This window comes from Manis javanica, chromosome 7 (assembly GCF_040802235.1).
Source record: "Manis javanica isolate MJ-LG chromosome 7, MJ_LKY, whole genome shotgun sequence".
Taxonomy (NCBI): domain Eukaryota; kingdom Metazoa; phylum Chordata; class Mammalia; order Pholidota; family Manidae; genus Manis; species Manis javanica.
In genome coordinates, this window is record NC_133162.1 from 53,665,428 (window position 1) to 53,683,918 (window position 18,491).

The 18,491-nt window shown below is 38.1% G+C and overlaps 1 protein-coding gene across 2 annotated transcripts in view; it reads right to left on the minus strand.

Annotated features, from left to right (window-relative positions):
* The window catches only part of ARID5B (AT-rich interaction domain 5B), a 174,192-nt gene that overhangs the window by 81,940 nt on the left and 73,761 nt on the right, over positions 1-18,491 (minus strand). For both annotated transcript variants that reach the window (XM_017674332.3, XM_073240991.1), the window contains one exon: positions 8,290-8,520. In XM_017674332.3, the coding sequence (XP_017529821.1) occupies positions 8,290-8,520 (231 nt within the window). The remainder of the gene's footprint in view (positions 1-8,289; positions 8,521-18,491) is intronic.

Consider the following 18,491-nt stretch of genomic DNA (forward strand, 5'->3'; position numbering starts at 1 on the left):
ACTCTACCTCCTTTGAAAACCCATTACCAAATCATGGCAAGAGAAATTTAATTTTAAAAATGGAAATGATTTATATGCTACAGGAATAAAGAAGTGACAGAAGCAGGAAAGCTTGCATACATTTCATTTTTTGAAATTAGGCCTATAATTTTTTCATTAAAGAAGGATGCCAAGTTGGGAAAGCCAATGCGTTCCAAGCAGAAAATTGCAGAGGTGTATAATGAGAGTCCTGTCGGCATTGCAACTCCACATCTTAAGAAGAGTCCATGAGAACCCACAGCAGTTTACTATCTGCCCTCTTCAATTTCTAAATAGTTCCAGCTCCTAAGGACTCTATATTCATATCTGTTTCTCTGATGAGATGGGAAGCCACAGGGAGATCTGAGCAGGGAAGTGATCCCTTTGGCTGGTATGTGGAAAGAGACCAAGAACAGTGTGAGCTGAATCAGGAAGACTTGTATAAGATAGACAAGCGAGGACGGTAGCTGGCATCCAGGCTTCTGGATCCTAATACAATTGTTTTCAGATTTTGAATCTTTATGCTCATTCCTTTCCTCCAACACAGACCCATCGCACATTCATTATCTAGAGACCTGGCGATCAGTTATGTTACAAGTCAGCCTGATCTCAGAAAGCCTGAAAGATCTTTGTGGGCTGGGTCTCAGCTGAGAGACAGTCAGTCTGATATAATGATTAGGAACATGGATGCTGAGCCACCCTGTCTTGGTTCTAATACCGACTTTGCCACCTGACAGCTGCAGAACGTTGCTGTGCTTAAGTGTCCTTACTCAATAAAATGGAGCAATACACTGACACATAGTATGCACGTATCCATTCATTCATTTAACCAATGTTTATTACACACTTACTATGTGCCCAGTATTGTTCTGGTTCCTGGGCACACAGATGGAAACAAGCCAGAAAAGTTCCCCACTCTTAAAGAGCTTACATTATAGGATGGGCTGGTGTGGGGGAGACACAGACAAGAAGCAAATTTGGGAGTTAATTTCAGATAGTGTAAGTTATAGGAAGAGAATTATACAGTGGATGATGGGATAAGGCTGGAGTTGTGGGAAGGGGAAGGTCAGAGAAGGCTTCTTTGAGAAAAAAGACATTTGAGCTGAGGCTGGAATGAGAAGGAGCCAGACCAGTGACATCCAGGGAAACACATTCCACGCAGCAGGACATACAAACAAGTATTTCTGGAATGACCTTGATACCTCACTTCCTCAGCAGTCTGTATAGGTATGAGATAGTTTTGTAGGTGTTTTTTGAGGAAACATTAGGCCTCAGTATGTGGTTAAGGTTGTGTTGGGTGGTGCAAGAGGTACAAGAAGAGTCGGCTAACAGTGAGTACCTAAGGAGTACTCACTGTGTACCATCTAAGAGCTTTAAGTCATTGACTCATTTAATCTTCACAACAACTCTGTGAGGTGTGGTCTCTACCTATGAGATATGGTCCATGGCTATCCCACCTTGTTCCAACCCACACCCACATAATCAATATTACATGTCCTATACAGCACATCTGATACACCTCTGCATTGTGAGCACCTTAAGAGTGGGGAAGTATTCTGTCTTGTTCACGACTGTGTGCCCAGGGACCAGAACAACATTTATCACAAAGCAGGTGTGAAATAGATATTGCTGAAGTGCAAGAGTGAATGAGTAAGGAGGGCATTCTGTGCAGCAGGCATGTGCTGCACTCTAAGCATCCTACAGTCCTTACCTACAATCCAAGGAAATTTAATCAACCCAGTTCCCTGGACAGAAAGAGAAAAAAGGGAGTTTAGAGAGAATCTTCATTTACCAAAATCCAAAAATCTTTTAAATATTTTTAAAAATCAAGAGAATAGGGACTTATTCTGAAACTTTTTCCACCATCCCTACTTTTAATGAGCACTTTGCCTGTCCTTTTTCAATGACTTGGCTGTTTCCTAGAGTGCGTGTGTTTTTGACTGATAAAATTATTTGTTTCACCCTAGAGAAGAATATGTTGATCTTGCTAATGAAATAGAATATAACTTTCTTGCTTTCTAGATGAAATGCTAGGTAAAATATTAGCCAAATAAATCCTTTCTTCTGAGATGAACAAGAGTTTATTGTACCCATAAGTCCACATAGTTTTTGATAACCTATTGAGTCCACTCAGCTACAAAAGGGGTCCTGAGTTATTTTAAAATATCCTTTCAAGTTCCAAAAGTAGAGAAGAAATTTGCTAATCCTACCCATTCCATACATCATGATTCTGTAAACTAATTTACAGTAGCAACATAAACATTCTTTCCATTAACCCCTAAGAGAGATGGTACCTGAGATTATAATGCCTCTACCCAGGGAGGTCTGCTCTCTAGCCCTCTTTGCATTTTATTGTCCCAAAAGCCAAGGCCACACATTCATTGCATATACTGTAGAGCATATCCAATACACCTATGCCAGCAGATTTATTTTAGCTTGGTTTACTACATTGTATGATGAACTTAACATTCTCTCTGTCTCTACCTTGGCAGCATGTGCAATAATGAGAAGGTGCTGAGAGTATTCTTGGTTAGATCATTCTTTAGTGATAAACAGAACCTCCTTAGAAAATTTCCAAGTCAAAGCAGTCCTCCAAGAGAGATCTCTGAAGGTTAAGGTCTTCTGCATAAACAGCAATATACAAGAAGCACAACTCCTTTCCCACTAGGCTTCAACCAAAGAGAAATGTCTGCCTTGCTATCATTTGGGAGATCAGTTGGCACTGCAGGCAGGCAGGCAGCAAAGGCCTGAATGTGGCCAGGGGCCAGGAGCAAAGCCATTTGATCAGTGAAATCCACGGTGACCACAAAACCTACTTTGGCAAGGAAAAAACTGTTTACTCACTTGCAAATTCCCATGATCCTTAACAAAACAACTGCCTTTCCTTTAATTTCCAGCAAAACATGTGATGTTTAGAGGGGAAGAGGCAGAGTCCAGCTTGTCCTTTATGCTTCAAAATAATTGTGTACATCCTTAGTTTTCTTTCATAGAAAGTCAAGGTTTCGTCCCCTTTCTGTTTCCCTCCCTCCCATGGCTTTTTCTTCTTTGGCCTATAATGTCATTATTTCATCCAACAGGATAACAGAAAGGGAAACTTTTGTGCAGAATCAGAAAATCTTCTTTAAAACATACTGTAAAGAGTAAAAAACTTTTCTTTTCCACTAGGGCTCTATTTAGAGTCTCAGAGTCTTAGAGAAATGGTTCCTATATTATTAAAGAGCAAGATTGGTTTAGATGCCTACAAGCTGTCCAGGCCTAAAACTAATAGAAACAGTAGAGAGTTCTCATTTACTGAGAGGATTTTTAAAATATCAAGTGAATACAGACTTACCTGAGTTGGGGGAGTAGGCTGTTACTACTCAATTTTAAAGATGGGACAAGTGAGAGGCCTTGTGTCACCTGCCCAGAAGAATAAAAAATTGGACAGTTGAGCTTTGGTTAGATCTGGGCTTTCTGCCTGGAAGCTTAGCATCTTCTACTGCACTGTGCTAACCCCCATCCCTCAGCAAAGTATATGGCTACTGATGTAGCCAGCTTCTCTCTAGGGTCAAGGCTCATGGTTTTCTACACATGGTCCAAATGCCAAGTTGGCAGTCCACCTTCATAGTCAAAAAACACACTCACACACCAATCCAAAAGATTTAGAAGCACAACTTCTTATGTCTCTTTGAAGTACAAAATTCAGACCAAAATAACCATGTCTTCGATATTTTTTATTCAACTGTATTTGAATCCATTTAGATCCACCTACCTTTAAAGACTGATTTAATCTCATTTTATGTATGTTGCGTCCACCTTCTATCACTCTGATAAAAGCTAGTACCTTAAAGTTATCCATATCTACTGTCCTGCATGCACCTCTGTTTGGATTTAGCTGTTAGCTGTCAACACTTGACACTTGTGAAATCAATCTGATATTAATGTAAACACTGTGCATTACAAACTGGTGGACATTTTATTGTTCTAGCAGGAAAAATAGACAAATATTTGCATGTGTATGTTTTCTCTACAGTATTGACAAGAACACAATATAAATGACAGTATGCTTTACAAAAGAGGAACCAAACTACACAAAGGTGAAAAAGCAAGTTAGGGGACTGCTGGAAATGCCTTCTGTTAGGAGATTCGAACAAGATCTTGGGGGCAGGAATTATACATAAAGAATTTTATGAGAAAAAATTGTCATTCATTGGGTCACTTTCCCCTCATTAATATTATAATCTCATTTCCTAATTTTGTGTGCAATACAACCAGTTTTCATAATGCTTTCATGGGGAGTTAACTGCTTTAGTTTTAAAAATAGTTCTCTTGTGCTAAGAAAAGCGCACATTGCCTTTAAGAGCATTGTACTGACAAGATGGAAGAATTCGGGCAGGATTTGAGCTGAAGCTTTTTAAACACCAACCATTAATACGATTCAATTTGTACTTCTGTCATAGGTTTAGACATTGTACAGCACTGTAAGCAAGGAAGGGACTTGAATAAAATATAGTGAAGAAAGCAGATGGTATGCTATCAAAACCCTTCAAGCCTAAAATAACCTTTCCCAAGTAAGAAGGATAGTTAATTAAAACCAGGATATATTTACTTTATTCTGGATATCTCAATGTAAATCAAAATCAAAATGCTACTGTAATGTGGGACTAAATGATGAAATTTCATCTATTCTATTTTTCTTTAATAGTTTCTAATCAAACTTTTCATAAAATTTTTCTAATCAAACAGCTTAATAAAATTCCACGGAGAATTTATTTATAGGGACTCATTGTAGATTCAAAAGCCTTACTTTTATTGTGCAATTAAACTTGTTATTCAGTGGACAACACTGAAACAGTGGTGGGGGCAGGGAGGTTGGGGGGGTGTCACCTGAGCAGTAGGTCAAGTTGTTACACAAAGCAAAATCCATTTTCAGCAGTGAACCCTGGCAATATAAGGGGGTTGTATAGTGCATGCAGAAAATGTGGGGGCATCCGTGCAAAAGAAATAAAGCCCAGTTCCAGCTCCAAAGCCACTGCCTGAGTTATTCCCAGCCCTGGTTCACTCGTTGACATTCATGTCCCCCTGTAGAGAGGGCATCAGTCCATTTAGTGAGAGTAAATTACCTCAGAGAGGCCAATAGTTGACCCAGGGTGAAAGCAGCCATTCCTAACATGGAGAGTCAGGAGATGAAATGAAAAAGATCTAGATAGTTCCAAAAGGTTTCTATTAGCCTCTCTCCCTACCCTTTAAAACCCAGTCCTGCCTCGTCCATGTGACTTTCCCTAACCCCTCCCCACTATCACCATGTCCAGCCACATCACCTTCCCCCAACAGCTCACTGCTAAATTCCTACTGCGCTAGCTTTCTGTAACACTGACCAAATTCTTAATCATTGACTTTCTTGTAACATTAGTTAACCTTTCAGATGCTTTAATCCTGTCTTCCTCAATTAGATTTTAAATCCTCCAAACAAGCAAGGACTATGTTTCATTTATCTTTTGAACACCCCCTCCCAACCCCAACTCAATAATCCCATTTAATAGAAGACAGCAAAAAATATATTAGTTAATAAAATAAACATTATTTAATCATATGAAAGCAGACACTGTCCTTTTGAGAAGGGCCTTGGAGGTATTTTATGGCAATTTATGAATTTCATGTGTCAAAGGTGTAACTGCTAAATGCTGTAAACTCTTTGCCATCAGCTCTACCATTCATCCACCTGGTGATATGGCTAATAAAATTTGATTTTTACAGTCTAGGCATACTGTTACCTAAATTACATTTTACCAATTACTGAAGTCACCAAACGTGTGGTACGGAATATATACTGTATAGAAAATCATCTGTGGGCCCCCTGGCACTCACAGTAATCTGACAGAAGTGTTTCAGTCATCTGGCAGTGTTTAATATTAGGAACATTTGTTTAATGCTAGTCACTAATTAAATTTATGTTCTTCTACCAACTGTTAGTTAGTTGGGGAAACCCAACCCTGTGTTTTAACAAACCTTTTAACTCATGTTGATTTCAAATATACCAGTTGGAGGTTTAAATGGGTGTTCTCTGAAAATACAGACATGTGACCAAAAGTGGAAGGTGGGGGAAGGAGTTTGGTGAAGGTGTGCAAACCTGGTCAAAATATGCTTTTTATGTTCATGTTCACTTACTAAAATGAAATACTATTTGAAGAATAAACGTAACTTTAAAAAAGAACCGAATATTCTAATTATTAAGTAGCCATCTAGAAGCTTTTTAGAGGTACCTTTATTCCAAAAGAAAGCTTCCACTTTAAAAGACTGGAGAAGAAAAACAGCATTAAAATGAGTTTCATCGTAAGAAGTTTCAGGAAAACATTCAAAAGTCAGATGCTCATGTTCATGGGAACATGTAAAACTAATTCAGTAACTTCTAAAAACCATTGTGAGCTCTGTTAAATGGGAACGTCTTTCTATTACCAATTCTAGATGCAACAGCTTTGAAACTCAATGACTAATAACTCTTAAATTAGCCAAAAAGGTTAAAACATTTTTTCATTATATTACATTGTGAAACTCTAATTTTGAATACTCTTAAATATGGGGAAAGCATTCTTTCAGTTTTATTTTGTGTCAGGAATTTACAGACCTCTTGAGTGGCAAGCAGGCCAGAGAGTTTGAGGGTAGGGGGATACAGAAGGAAAACTCAAAACAGAAGTATTAAAAAGGGAAGATCTGAAAATGCTGATTTGAAAAGAGAGAAGGTTTTTAAAAATGTATTGAATACATTCATCTACATGAAGAAGGCTATGTGAATATTAAAAACATGACATTAAGTATTCTTGGAAGAAAGAAAAAAATACCGTGTGTGAACATATGCTCTCTTATAGACTGACGGTCATTCGACAAGACAGAGTTGTGAAAGGCACCTGAGAAAAGCTTGTAAGAAAAAAGTGTCGTGTCCCATGAATTTAGGGCTCCTTCCTCTTTTTCCTCCCTTCCTTTGTGGATCATCATACCCCAGCCCCCAGCCCCTACCCCTCTTCCCACACACCTATTTACAACACCCCTCCTGCAGTGGCTACAGGACGAATGATCAGACTGGAGAGGCCTCAGTGGGCCCTAACAGTGCAGAGGCCTGTAATAGGGAAATCTGACTCTGAATGGTCTGCAAACTAGGAACTCTTGGGAAAATATTAGCCAACAGAATCAAGAAATGTTCCAGCTCAAAGGGATCCTATGCCCTCTCTGCTCTTCTCCACCCAAGTCCCCAGGAGGGAGGGATTCAGTGTAGCTCAGTCATCAATGGTTATTCTATGGTGGCCCTTCCAGGGACGGTGGTGGGTATTCAGGTATCTGGAAGTATATAAATTTCCATGGAACATGTGTAATTGGCTAAAGCATCTCCAGAGTATTTGGATATCCCTGCCCAGCCTTTTGAGAACCACAGATGTGATCCAATCTCTTCAACAAACCGATGAGAAAGTGATGATGTGAGAGATGTGATCTTGCCTTGCCTCCACTCATTGGCTACATCCTGCTCCCAGACTGATAGTATGGTAGCTTCTCCTCTTTCCCTTCCATCTGTAGAGACACAGGACCTATCAGCTAGGCCGAGATGCAGAGAAAGATATGAGCACATATCCATCTTTGGTGGGCACAGTATATGAAGAAATACACACACATATATATGTTTCTACATATATTGGTATATTAGCTATATATATTTCTTTATATACTGTATATGTAAATAATAATAAAGAAACATATATTAAAAATAATATAAAGAAATATGTATATATGTTTCTATATATACTGTATATAGCCCACCAAAGATGGATGTGTATATATATACACATACATACATATGTGCAAAAATTCAGGAGCATGAGGATTGATCTATGTACTTATTCACCTTATAGTACTGAAGTGGTTACAATGGTGCATTTTTAAATTTCCTTATAATTTTGAAAAAGGAGTGATCAGAAAAAAAAGATTAGTGTCTCAATAGCCAAAGCTTTTTAAGAAAGAACTAACATGAAAGCTTCCCGTCCTAAAGTCCAATTTCAAGGTCGACCAAACAACTTCAGACTCCCCATTGAGCAAAATCCTAAATAACAATGTTTTACCCCAGTAAAGAGAGTCTGCCAAGGTGGCAATGATGCCATGTGCTGCAATAACTTGGGGGATGGGAGAGGCGGGGTGGTACCTTGAGCTTGTGAAAATTAGCCCTCATTCCCCATCAGTGCCCTTCACCAGAACTAAAAACAACTAGACACATGCACAAGTTTCATGTAGGAAAAAAAAAATACTCACCAAACTCATCGCATATACTCTCATTTTCTATGAGAGTTGGGTGGTCAAAGGTGTCCCGACAGTACAGGATCTGAGGGTTCTTGCTGACCACCGCAATACCCCCGAGGGCTAACGCAAACTGGTCCGTTAGAATGGAAGACGGCTTATCCTGGATGCGTTTCAGCATCGAGCGGTACCGGCAGTACTGGGGGTAGCTGAGAACTATCACGTTCGTTTCTTCCTCGTCCTCCCCTAGACAAATGAGAAAACACTCACATTACCCCCTTCCCTCCAACAGAGAACTGTCATATGCCATGGCATAATTTCAATGATCACTTCTGGTTTTGTACTAAAAATGCAGTCTTCGGCAAGACTCCTGCCCCAGACCAATGCCAGCATTCTCCCAGCTCCCCCTCATCAATCTGGCTCTGCACAAAAGCCTTGGGTTACCAGCAGAGCAAAGAAAAAGTGGAGAGAACAACAGTGGGGTGACTCTGTTAATAGAGAGATTAAGCAATATTTGATCACCAGCGAGCCACAGAACCAAAAAACAAAACAAAACAAAAAAGATGATTTAAAAAGAATCTGATACATATTTTAAGCATTAAAGTCATCATTGTAGGAAAAATCAGAATTTTGTTGAACTTCTTTATAATTATAATATTGCTCTTTTTTTGGATTACACAATTTTTCAGTGTTTGAATTATCTGAAAAGGTTATCTGGAGATGTCCACAGGTTCAAATAGGATCATAATCTGCTATGGTGATAGTTCGTGCCATTCAACAAATACTTCTTATTCTCTTTATGGTCCTGTGGAAAGATAGTGCATCCTGGCCCACTGGAGTCAAGTGGCCGTGTGACTTGTTTTGGCCAAAAAAATATGACAGGAGCAAGTGACTACTTTAAGAGCCAGTGCTTGACTGGCCACATCCCCTCCCTTTGTTCTGGGCGTATGTGATGTTTCAGATAGCGGCTACTCTGCCAGTCTGGGTCTAGGGATGAGAAAGATGTGGAGCTGAGATTTTTGCTGATCCTAAATAGGACATGTAACGTAAGCAGAAAAAAACCCACATAATTTCTACTGTTTTGTATGAGATGGATTTGGGGGTCATTTGTTTTTGTAGCATGATCTATCCCAACTTGAATGATACATCCACCTTCTCCATCCTGCCCCCATCCCATATCCCCTATCTTCTAATGTTCCTCACATCCATCTGGTAACTTGGCACACCTCAGAAAATCATGCTGAGAGCGTGCCCCATGCTCCATCAGAAACCAACTTAGTTCAGAACTGTTCAACAACTTTAATGAAGTTCCCTTTCACAATGATCTTCATGTTTATCAACACCTCACTATACTGAGTGCTTATTTATAAAAACCACATTCTGCATAGATGCATCCTTCCTTCATCTTAAGTTTGAGAAACAGCAAGCATCCCCCTTTGGTAGCCTGCCACCTGTACGACATCGAGCTGAATTTAGGCTCCACGACCCAGATGCCATCACACTCCATAACCATATCATCAGGGCGTTTGTAAACAATTCCCAGCTATATCACTTGCTTCTCCAAAGGGAAAACACTCACTATTTCGAGCCCTTGCCCTGCAGCAGGGAACTGCACAGACAGTTGTTAAGGATGCCAACATCACCATGGCCATCTGGTAAGCAGTGGGAGATGAATGAGTAAGGACAGAACATAATGATGGGACATGGCAGTACCAAGGGAAGGTGCACATGTGACCTTTCCAAACAGGAGGCCAACACCCAGATGTATTTTAATTACATTCATTTAGTTCCTCAGGCTGGAGGCTTCTTCAAGAATGGAGATGTTAACTGCTTTTAAGATGACATCTTTCAACAGTTTACATATCTTAGACTCCCGCCTGGTTTGTGGATAGCCACTTTGTCAGCTGTCATACTTAATTAAAAGGAAATATATTTATGTTGAAGGCAGGTCCCCAAATGAAGAGCATTTTTTAGAGGCTAATATATGTCTCAAGACATTGCAATCTGAGATTCTTACAGCAGAACAAGACACTAGACCAGTTCACACTTTGGGTTCAAATATGTGCTTTCTATAGAGTTAAAACACAAGAAGTTTTAGTAGAATTAGTCACCAAACATCATCAGAATTTCAGAGTATCTACGAGCTATTTGAATAAGCACTCCCAATGTCAACTGCATTATTATACTCTATTTGTTCAAGGCATTGTGGATGAGGGAGAGGGTGTAATCATGAAACCCAAGGCTTATTTTAGCATGCTCAGTACCTGATACCATCCCTGTAAACAGTGAATACTGTGCAAATAAGTACTACGTACAGCTTCCAAAATTCTGTCGTGGTTGTGCTACTGGCTTTCTGTGAAGGAGGATGGTTGCACTAGTTTCTCCAAGTGTTCTTGAAATGACATGGAGAATGTTGTGCTTTTCAGGTTGAATGAAGGTGAGAGAATGGATACTGTAGAGATAATCTTACAGCAGGAGACATCACCTGGGCTCTTGGGACCACTCCACTTCCTTCTTATCCCTTCATTCTCCTTCTTCTGTCTTTTTCTGACCATTTTTCATGATGAGGCCATCTCTAACTTCTTCCTCATTCTCTGTTCTGGATAGAATCAGCTCCCTGGCCATCTTTGATGCTTAGAAATGACCTTTGCTTTTTTTTCCTCCCCACTTCTTACTATCTCAAAGCATTTATCCCCGTATCTTCATGCAGTTCCTAAAACACAAGCCAAGCCATGAATCCTTCTCTTTGTATTGGAAGAAAAACAACAAGTTCCCTCTGACCCCGCATCATAGAAATGAGTCCTATGATGTCCACTCATTCTGGAGACAGTTATCACTAAGAGTGCTCCTGGGACTGCCCACATCAGAATCGCATAAGGTGCCTGTTAAAAGGCAGACTCTGGGGGCCCATCAGGAACCACTGACTCAGAATCTCTTAAGATTGGGGCCCAGGAATTTACATGTTTAACAAACTCCCAGGTAGCTCATGCATGTTAAACTTTGCAACCAATGCCTCTGAGTCTCAGTTTAGTTTTTTGTATACATTTATAGTAAATGATTTAGTTGGGTTTTTATCTCTCTCTCCTCCCCATATATATGAAGTGAGAGAGAGAGAGAGAGAGAGAGAGAGAGAGAGAGAGAGAGAGAGAGAGAAATGGATATAGCTTTAGCCTAGCCTCCCCTAAACATGCTCAGAACACATACATTAAACTACAGTTGGGTAAAACCATCTAACACAAAGCTTATTTTATAACAAAGTCAAAGCGTTGAGTAACTCTTTTAATGCAGGGAATATTTTACTCAAAGTGGAAACCAGAATGGTGGTTGTATGTGTAGAGTGGCTGTAAGTGTATCGGTTCTTTACCTCATGGTCATGTGGCAGATGGAGCTGCTGCCCAGCATCATGACAGAGGATCATATCACTAGGCTGGGAAAAAGATCAAAGTTCAAAATTTGATATACAGTTTCTACTAAATGTGTATCACTCCCATCACTGTAAAGTAATGTAGATCCATCATAAGTCAGGGACTATCTGTATGTATATATACCTATATATTCTTTAATATAAATACATTTACAATATATAATATATTGAGTGTCAGTTATATGCATCTATCCAAACCCACCCTGTAACAAGACCAGAATACAAGGCCAAATTCCTTTCTCCTTGACTCCTTCCCAGGATTGCTGTATCACAGAAGAAAGTAAATGAAAAGAAGACATCTTAACCCAAAATGCAAGGGCCTGAGGCACTGTTTCCTTGTCTAGAAAGCAGAGCAAATACTACCTTGATTTCTGGTACTAATAATACAACACTAAAATTTACAAAGGTCTTTCACACAAGATATCTCTTTTGTTACTCAGGACAACCCTACTAGTAGCATTATTACTTATTAATATTCCCCAGTTTAGACATAGGAAAACTGTCTGACTTTGGTGTTTAGAAATGACCTCTTTTTTTTTTCAGACACCAAAGTGACTACTCCAGAATCTCAAAGAATAATAATAATAGTAATAATAATAATAATAATAATAATAACATTCCTTACAGTAATAATTTGGTTTCCTTTTTTATGTGGGTGTGGTTGGAAAAATATCTTTGTTCCTTGACTTATTATTATTATTACTATGGTTTAACTAATTTGCAATATTAGTCATGAGGATGATATAGCCTTTGAGCAAGTAAAATATGAGACCTCTGTTTCATCCAGAACTGTTTTAAGCCAGAATTCTACTCTGGTTCAATTAACTTGTTATTATTTTGGAATGCTGCAATACCCATCGTGATGGCTGAACATTACTGACACACCTTTCAGGGACAGTAGTCGCCCCCTAGTCTCCATTTTGCTTTCTGTGGTTTCATTACTGGTTGTCAACAGTGATCCACAAGCGAGGGTCCTTCTGATGTGTGGCCAGAAGGTCTACAGCAGCCAAACGCTACATCACAATGCCTACATCATACACCTCACTTCATCTCATCGGGTCCGCATTTTATCATCTCACGTCATCACAAGAAGATAAAGGGTGAGAACAGTACAGTAAGATATTGTGAGAAAGAGCACGCGAGAGAGATCACATCCACATAACTTTTTTTTAGAGTATGTTCTTAGAGTTGTTCTATTTCATTTTTGGTTATGGTTGTTAATCTCTCATTGGGCCTTTAATTTATAAATGGAACTTTATCATATTAAATATGTATAGGAAAAAAACATACTATATACAGGGTCTGGTACTATCCACAGTGTCAGGCATGCATTTGTGTCTTAGCACATATCCCCTGCAGACAAGGGAAGACTGCTCTATATCCATTTAATACTTTCTACTCTGTGATAGAAAAAAGAGCCAGCTCTGGGTTGCATAAGCCTGGAAAGCCTGCCTTATTAACCTCTTTCCACTAAGAGGCTACAGACATAGTTGGAACCTGGTGTAATGTGGCAATGCTTGCTGATGCCAAAACAAAAATTACAATAATTTTGTCCATTTCTGATAACAGATTCATCCATTTGGACCAGAATTTTGGCATTGTTTGGAAGGAGGCAAATTTCCTGCCTTAGAAGTAAACATCCCCAGAGGAGTTGCCTTTAATATTTACAAAAACCAGAGAAAGCCCGTGAGGCCCTCAGGACCGCTGTGAAGGTTGACAAAGCATTCTAGGTGAGAGTAAAGAGATCCAGAGAAAAGGCGAGACCTGGAAAAACCCACCATTCATCTAAGTCAAAGTTTCACTGAGCGAGGACACGCCGAGTGTTTTTTGGAGCTTGGGCAGACATATTTAGCTAATTGGAGAAACGTATTTTTCCTCAAGGCAAAGTGTGGTCACCTTAATATGAGATATATATATATATATGATACAAAATTATAAGTTTGGAAGAGATTTCCAGATCTAAAATTGTATGATCCCCTAACTTCCTCCTAAGCCTTCACATTAAATTAACTTTCCCTTCATATAGCTACAAAAATATTAAGTTGTTCAACAGCTGTCATATTTTATTTTGCCCTAGTACACTAATAAACAAAGCCAGATAACCATTTCAAGTATTTTTATTTAAATTCCTCATCTATTTCTATCCTGCTTATGCATTTCATATACACATAAATAAACACACCTATATAAAGTCACCCATGAAACAAGGGAAGCCAAAGAACACTGTGGGACTTTTCTCCCATCCGATTCATAACATGTTTAGCAGATAAATCTAAGAATGAATAAGAGTAGATAAATTGCACATTTCTTTAGCAAAAGACAGACGAAGTGTTCCTGGAACAAAGATTTTCTTTCAACCACACCCCCATTGGAAAAGGAATCAAAGTATTACCCTAAGGAATCTTCCTCTAACATATTCTAATCAGTTGTTGTTGGTTGAATTATATATACAGTACTTGATTTCTGTCAACAGAAAATGATCAGCAATAAATTGTTGGTACCAAAGACTGAAATTTTAAACCATAATTATGATATTCTATTAAAATGTCATCCCATTCCTTAATTCCTCCCCCTACCAAAAAAAAAGGTGAATAAGCCTGTTTTAAAATGAAATATTCAAAGGGAACAAGAGACCCCAAATTACTAAACCTCATTTCAACTTCAATGAAAAGAACTTTGCCTATTAAAAGTTAATACCTAAAGTACACTGCTTGTAATGCGCAACCAAAATTACTCTAATCCTGTGCTTATATCATAATTACACGTTTTGTTAACCTCTCTCAATGTCAATTTTTCACTTATTTATACATTTTCAATGTCCAAAACAGAATTCCACAGAGAAACTGTAATTATAACTTGAGACTCCACCCAAGCTTTTCAACAGTAACTGTATACCATTGCTTTAATCCTCAGAGTTGGGCTGGGGGTGGAGGGGGGAGAGGGTAAGAGCAGGCATTCATTCTGAATAGCATGTTGCTCAAGTTGTCTTTACACAAAAAGAGATGCATGAAATAGCAAACACAATGAATTAATGGAGCATTGTCTTTCAAATATCCATAATGCTATTTTTTAAAATAGCTAATGGTGGCCAAATGCACAGAAGGCTGAAAACAAATTCTGGAGAAGAAATTTGCTTTTATCGCTTACACAACAATTCAGAAATGTAACTTTCTTTTTCATTCTGTGGGGAGGAGGGAAGGTTTGTTTCGGAAACATCATACTATTATACTTACTGAAAACCACTATAATCTACTTCTAACATCAGTAAGTTTAAAAAAACCTTCGAACTAGGATTTTATAGAGCCTGTTGGAAAAAGTATGCATGTTCCTTCCTGCACCTAATTACCTCAACTGAAAAATCTGCCAAGTATTTTGCCCTTTAGTTCTCTTAATCATATTAGGGTAAATGCATTTGGATGCCAATAGAAACAAACATTTAAAGATTTTCACTTAGCTTCCAAATATGTATGAAGGCTACATTTGAGACACAGTGTCCCTAGTCCTACAAAGACAACATACAGAGTTCTTTTTTATTGCAGTTCCAAGCAAATAAGAATTTGCTCATGTTATAAAACCTGATGTGTAGTTTTGAGACAATTTAAGTAAAATAATGTCAATATGAGAGGCTCTTACAATGAGTTATGCTTCTTTCTGTTACTTTATTATATTAGACATTCCTTTCTCAAAGCTTTATACTTTTCAGTGTGCTCCTAGCAACCAACCAGGCAAAAAGCATCAACTTTATATACCTGGCACTATTCCAACTCTTGCTGCTATTGACAGTTATATCGAAGTTTCCATTTAATTGCTGCTCTGTTGTGACACTGAATATTTGTCATAATTAGGCATTTCCTATGTTCCGTCCATTCAATTTTGATTATTACTGAAAATGAAATTTTTTTATTCCAGAAAACCTAGGCATGAAAATTCTGCAGATAAGAGTAGCTACAGCTGTTACTATCATTACCAACATTGTAACATGCAGAAGAACAAAAAAAAAGGAAAGAAAGAAAGAAAGAAAAAAAAGAATATAATTTCTCAGAAGGTAATTTTCCTTTCAGTCTAAGTGCTCTTATTCATCTTACAGTTACTCAATGATTTCCTGTTCTAATTACAGGACATTATACAGAAAGACATTTGTAAAAGGAAAATGAAGCAGTGCATGTGACTAAATAGTTTGAATTGGTTGAAAGTATTTAAAATTCCAAGGTTGTACATCAATTTTATCAATTCCTGATTACAACTCTGTGTAAATGTGTAATGTGTCCCAGAACATTTCTAAATCTCTCTTAAGGCAGTAAACTTAGTACCCGAAGTTAGGATACATCAAAGGGGAAAATACATTTGCAGTTAAACTGATGTTGAGGGGTTGGGGTGGGGAAAGGTAAGTTTGGTTTTGTTTTTCTCTCATCAAAGCTGTTAAATTGGAGGCGTGCCAAGACAAGGAGTGGAAAATATTAATAATACAAATAAATTAAATGCTGATTAAAAGGGAGAGAAACCAAGATTCCATCCAGAATAGAAATGAAAATGCCACAAACTATTTCATAAAAACATACTGTGACGTAAATTACACATCAGTATTGCACTGTTGTGGTTATTTTGAGAAATGGTTTGTACTGTAAGTCAGCTGGTGCTGCCCCACCCTTAATGATTTTGTAATTCTCTACACAGCAAGCAAGTGGGGCAGTCCTGAGATTGCTAAGACAGAAAACAGACCTAGCCATACAGAACTGGCAATAAAAAAGATAATGTACTTTTAACATAACAGAATAAGAAGATTGGCTTTATTAACTAAAAAACCTACTTTAAAAGGTCCCCAGCTTGCCATTTGTTTTTATAAATGGAAAGACAGATCTTCCCAGGATAGGCACTGGAGAACTTAAAAAAAATGAAAATATGGGAAAATACATCAGTGCATGGTTGAAAACAGAACAAAGAATATTTCAAATGCAAAACCCAGGGTTTTAACCAGCTGTTTCCAAAGGCAAGCCACTTCAAATAGATGGACACACAAATATAAAAATATGTATAATATGTTAATATCCCTACTTGTTGCTCCCTCACTCAGAAAAGAAAACAACACAAAACTAAACTAGACTCAAGCACTGCCTTCACTCTGAGTAACACATGAGCCCATTTGGATGCAAGCCAGCAGCACGTCCAATTTTCTCCCAGTCACTGAATTCTAAGCCACATTTAGGAGCCACTCTAGATTTCATCTGGAGAATCGGCATCTCATTCTCACATGGCTTATCTCAGCCAAATTTAAATGTCACGCAAGACAGATATTATGCAACAAATAAGAGTCTCTACTGGTGAGATCACATGGCCAGACTGACACATAGGTAAGAGGTGACCACATTTTGGGTGTGATTCTGAGGGCCTGACCTATATTAACTTGCCTCCCCTTCACAAGGTTAACTGTTAAGCTATAGTCAGCCACTCACCTTTAGTATAAATGAGTTTCAGTATCTGAAGAAAAATTATAAAGAACTCATGAGAACACTAGGGAGCCAGGGCTTAGACAAAATTTCTCCTACTCTAAAATTCTGCCAAGTTATCTCAGAGATTAACTGCTGCATTTATTTATTTACCAGTGATCCAGGTAAGGCTATTATATTGAATTGGACCTTTCTTGGTTTAGAAGGAGCTACTACTAAGATCCAACAGTCCTTATGGTTATATATATATATATATATATATATAAAGGAGCTACATAAAGAGCTCCTTTAACAACAAAAAGGCAAACAATCGAATTTAAGAACAGGCAAAGGACTTGCAGAGATACTTCTCTAAAGAAGTTATATAAATGACACATGAAAAATGCTCACTATCACTGATCACTCGGGACAACTTTTATATATATATATATAAAAGTTGCTATAAAATAAGGAAACTTGACCATCATTAGGACAACTGGCCTTAAAAATCAAAATAATTTCTGCCCATCTCTCTCTTTAGAATATCTACATGGTTTGTTCTTTTTTAAGTTGTATCTTAAGCCTGCCATCATTAAAAGAATCACAATCCCATTATGGCAGCAGCTATATAAACCTTTTATATTTGAGAGATCCTCCCGAGCCCCCATATTCATAAATAAACCTAAGTAGGGTGTGATACTGGACGGAGAAATAGTTAAACAACGAAGTTCCATTTATCAGTCGCTCAGCATGTAAGAACCAAATGCGTGCCTTAACAAAATCACTAATCACTATTTGTTATGACTTTCACAGACATGATTATCTCACAAGTAGTCAACACTGATAAGGCTAAATCTCATGATTTCCAACATGGTTTATATCAGGGGAAAAAAATCTATGGGGAGAACTAAACCCCAAAGAATGTAAGATTGACTAATATTGATTGTGTAATGCCTAGCATTTTGAAGACATTTTACACATACATACTTACACACATACACGTGTGTGTGTGTGTGTAATCAGTCATATCAATGATACATCGATGATCATTTAAACTGGGTGGCTATTAAAAATAACAAATTAAGTAACATTTCAGGTCATGTAAAGATGCTTTTGTTATATTAAGTGAAGAAAAGGACAATACAAAATGATATGTTCAGCCCCTTGTGTTTTGTTTAATAGCATTACTGAGATACAACTCACATGTCAGACAATTCATCCATTTAAAGTATACAAACTTTTAGTATATCCACAGAGTTGTGCATGATCACTACAATCAAATTGAAAACATTTTCATTTTTCCAAAAAGAAACTCCGAGCCCTCCTGTTTCCACATCTTTCCACCCCTCACCAGTCCCAGGCAACCACTA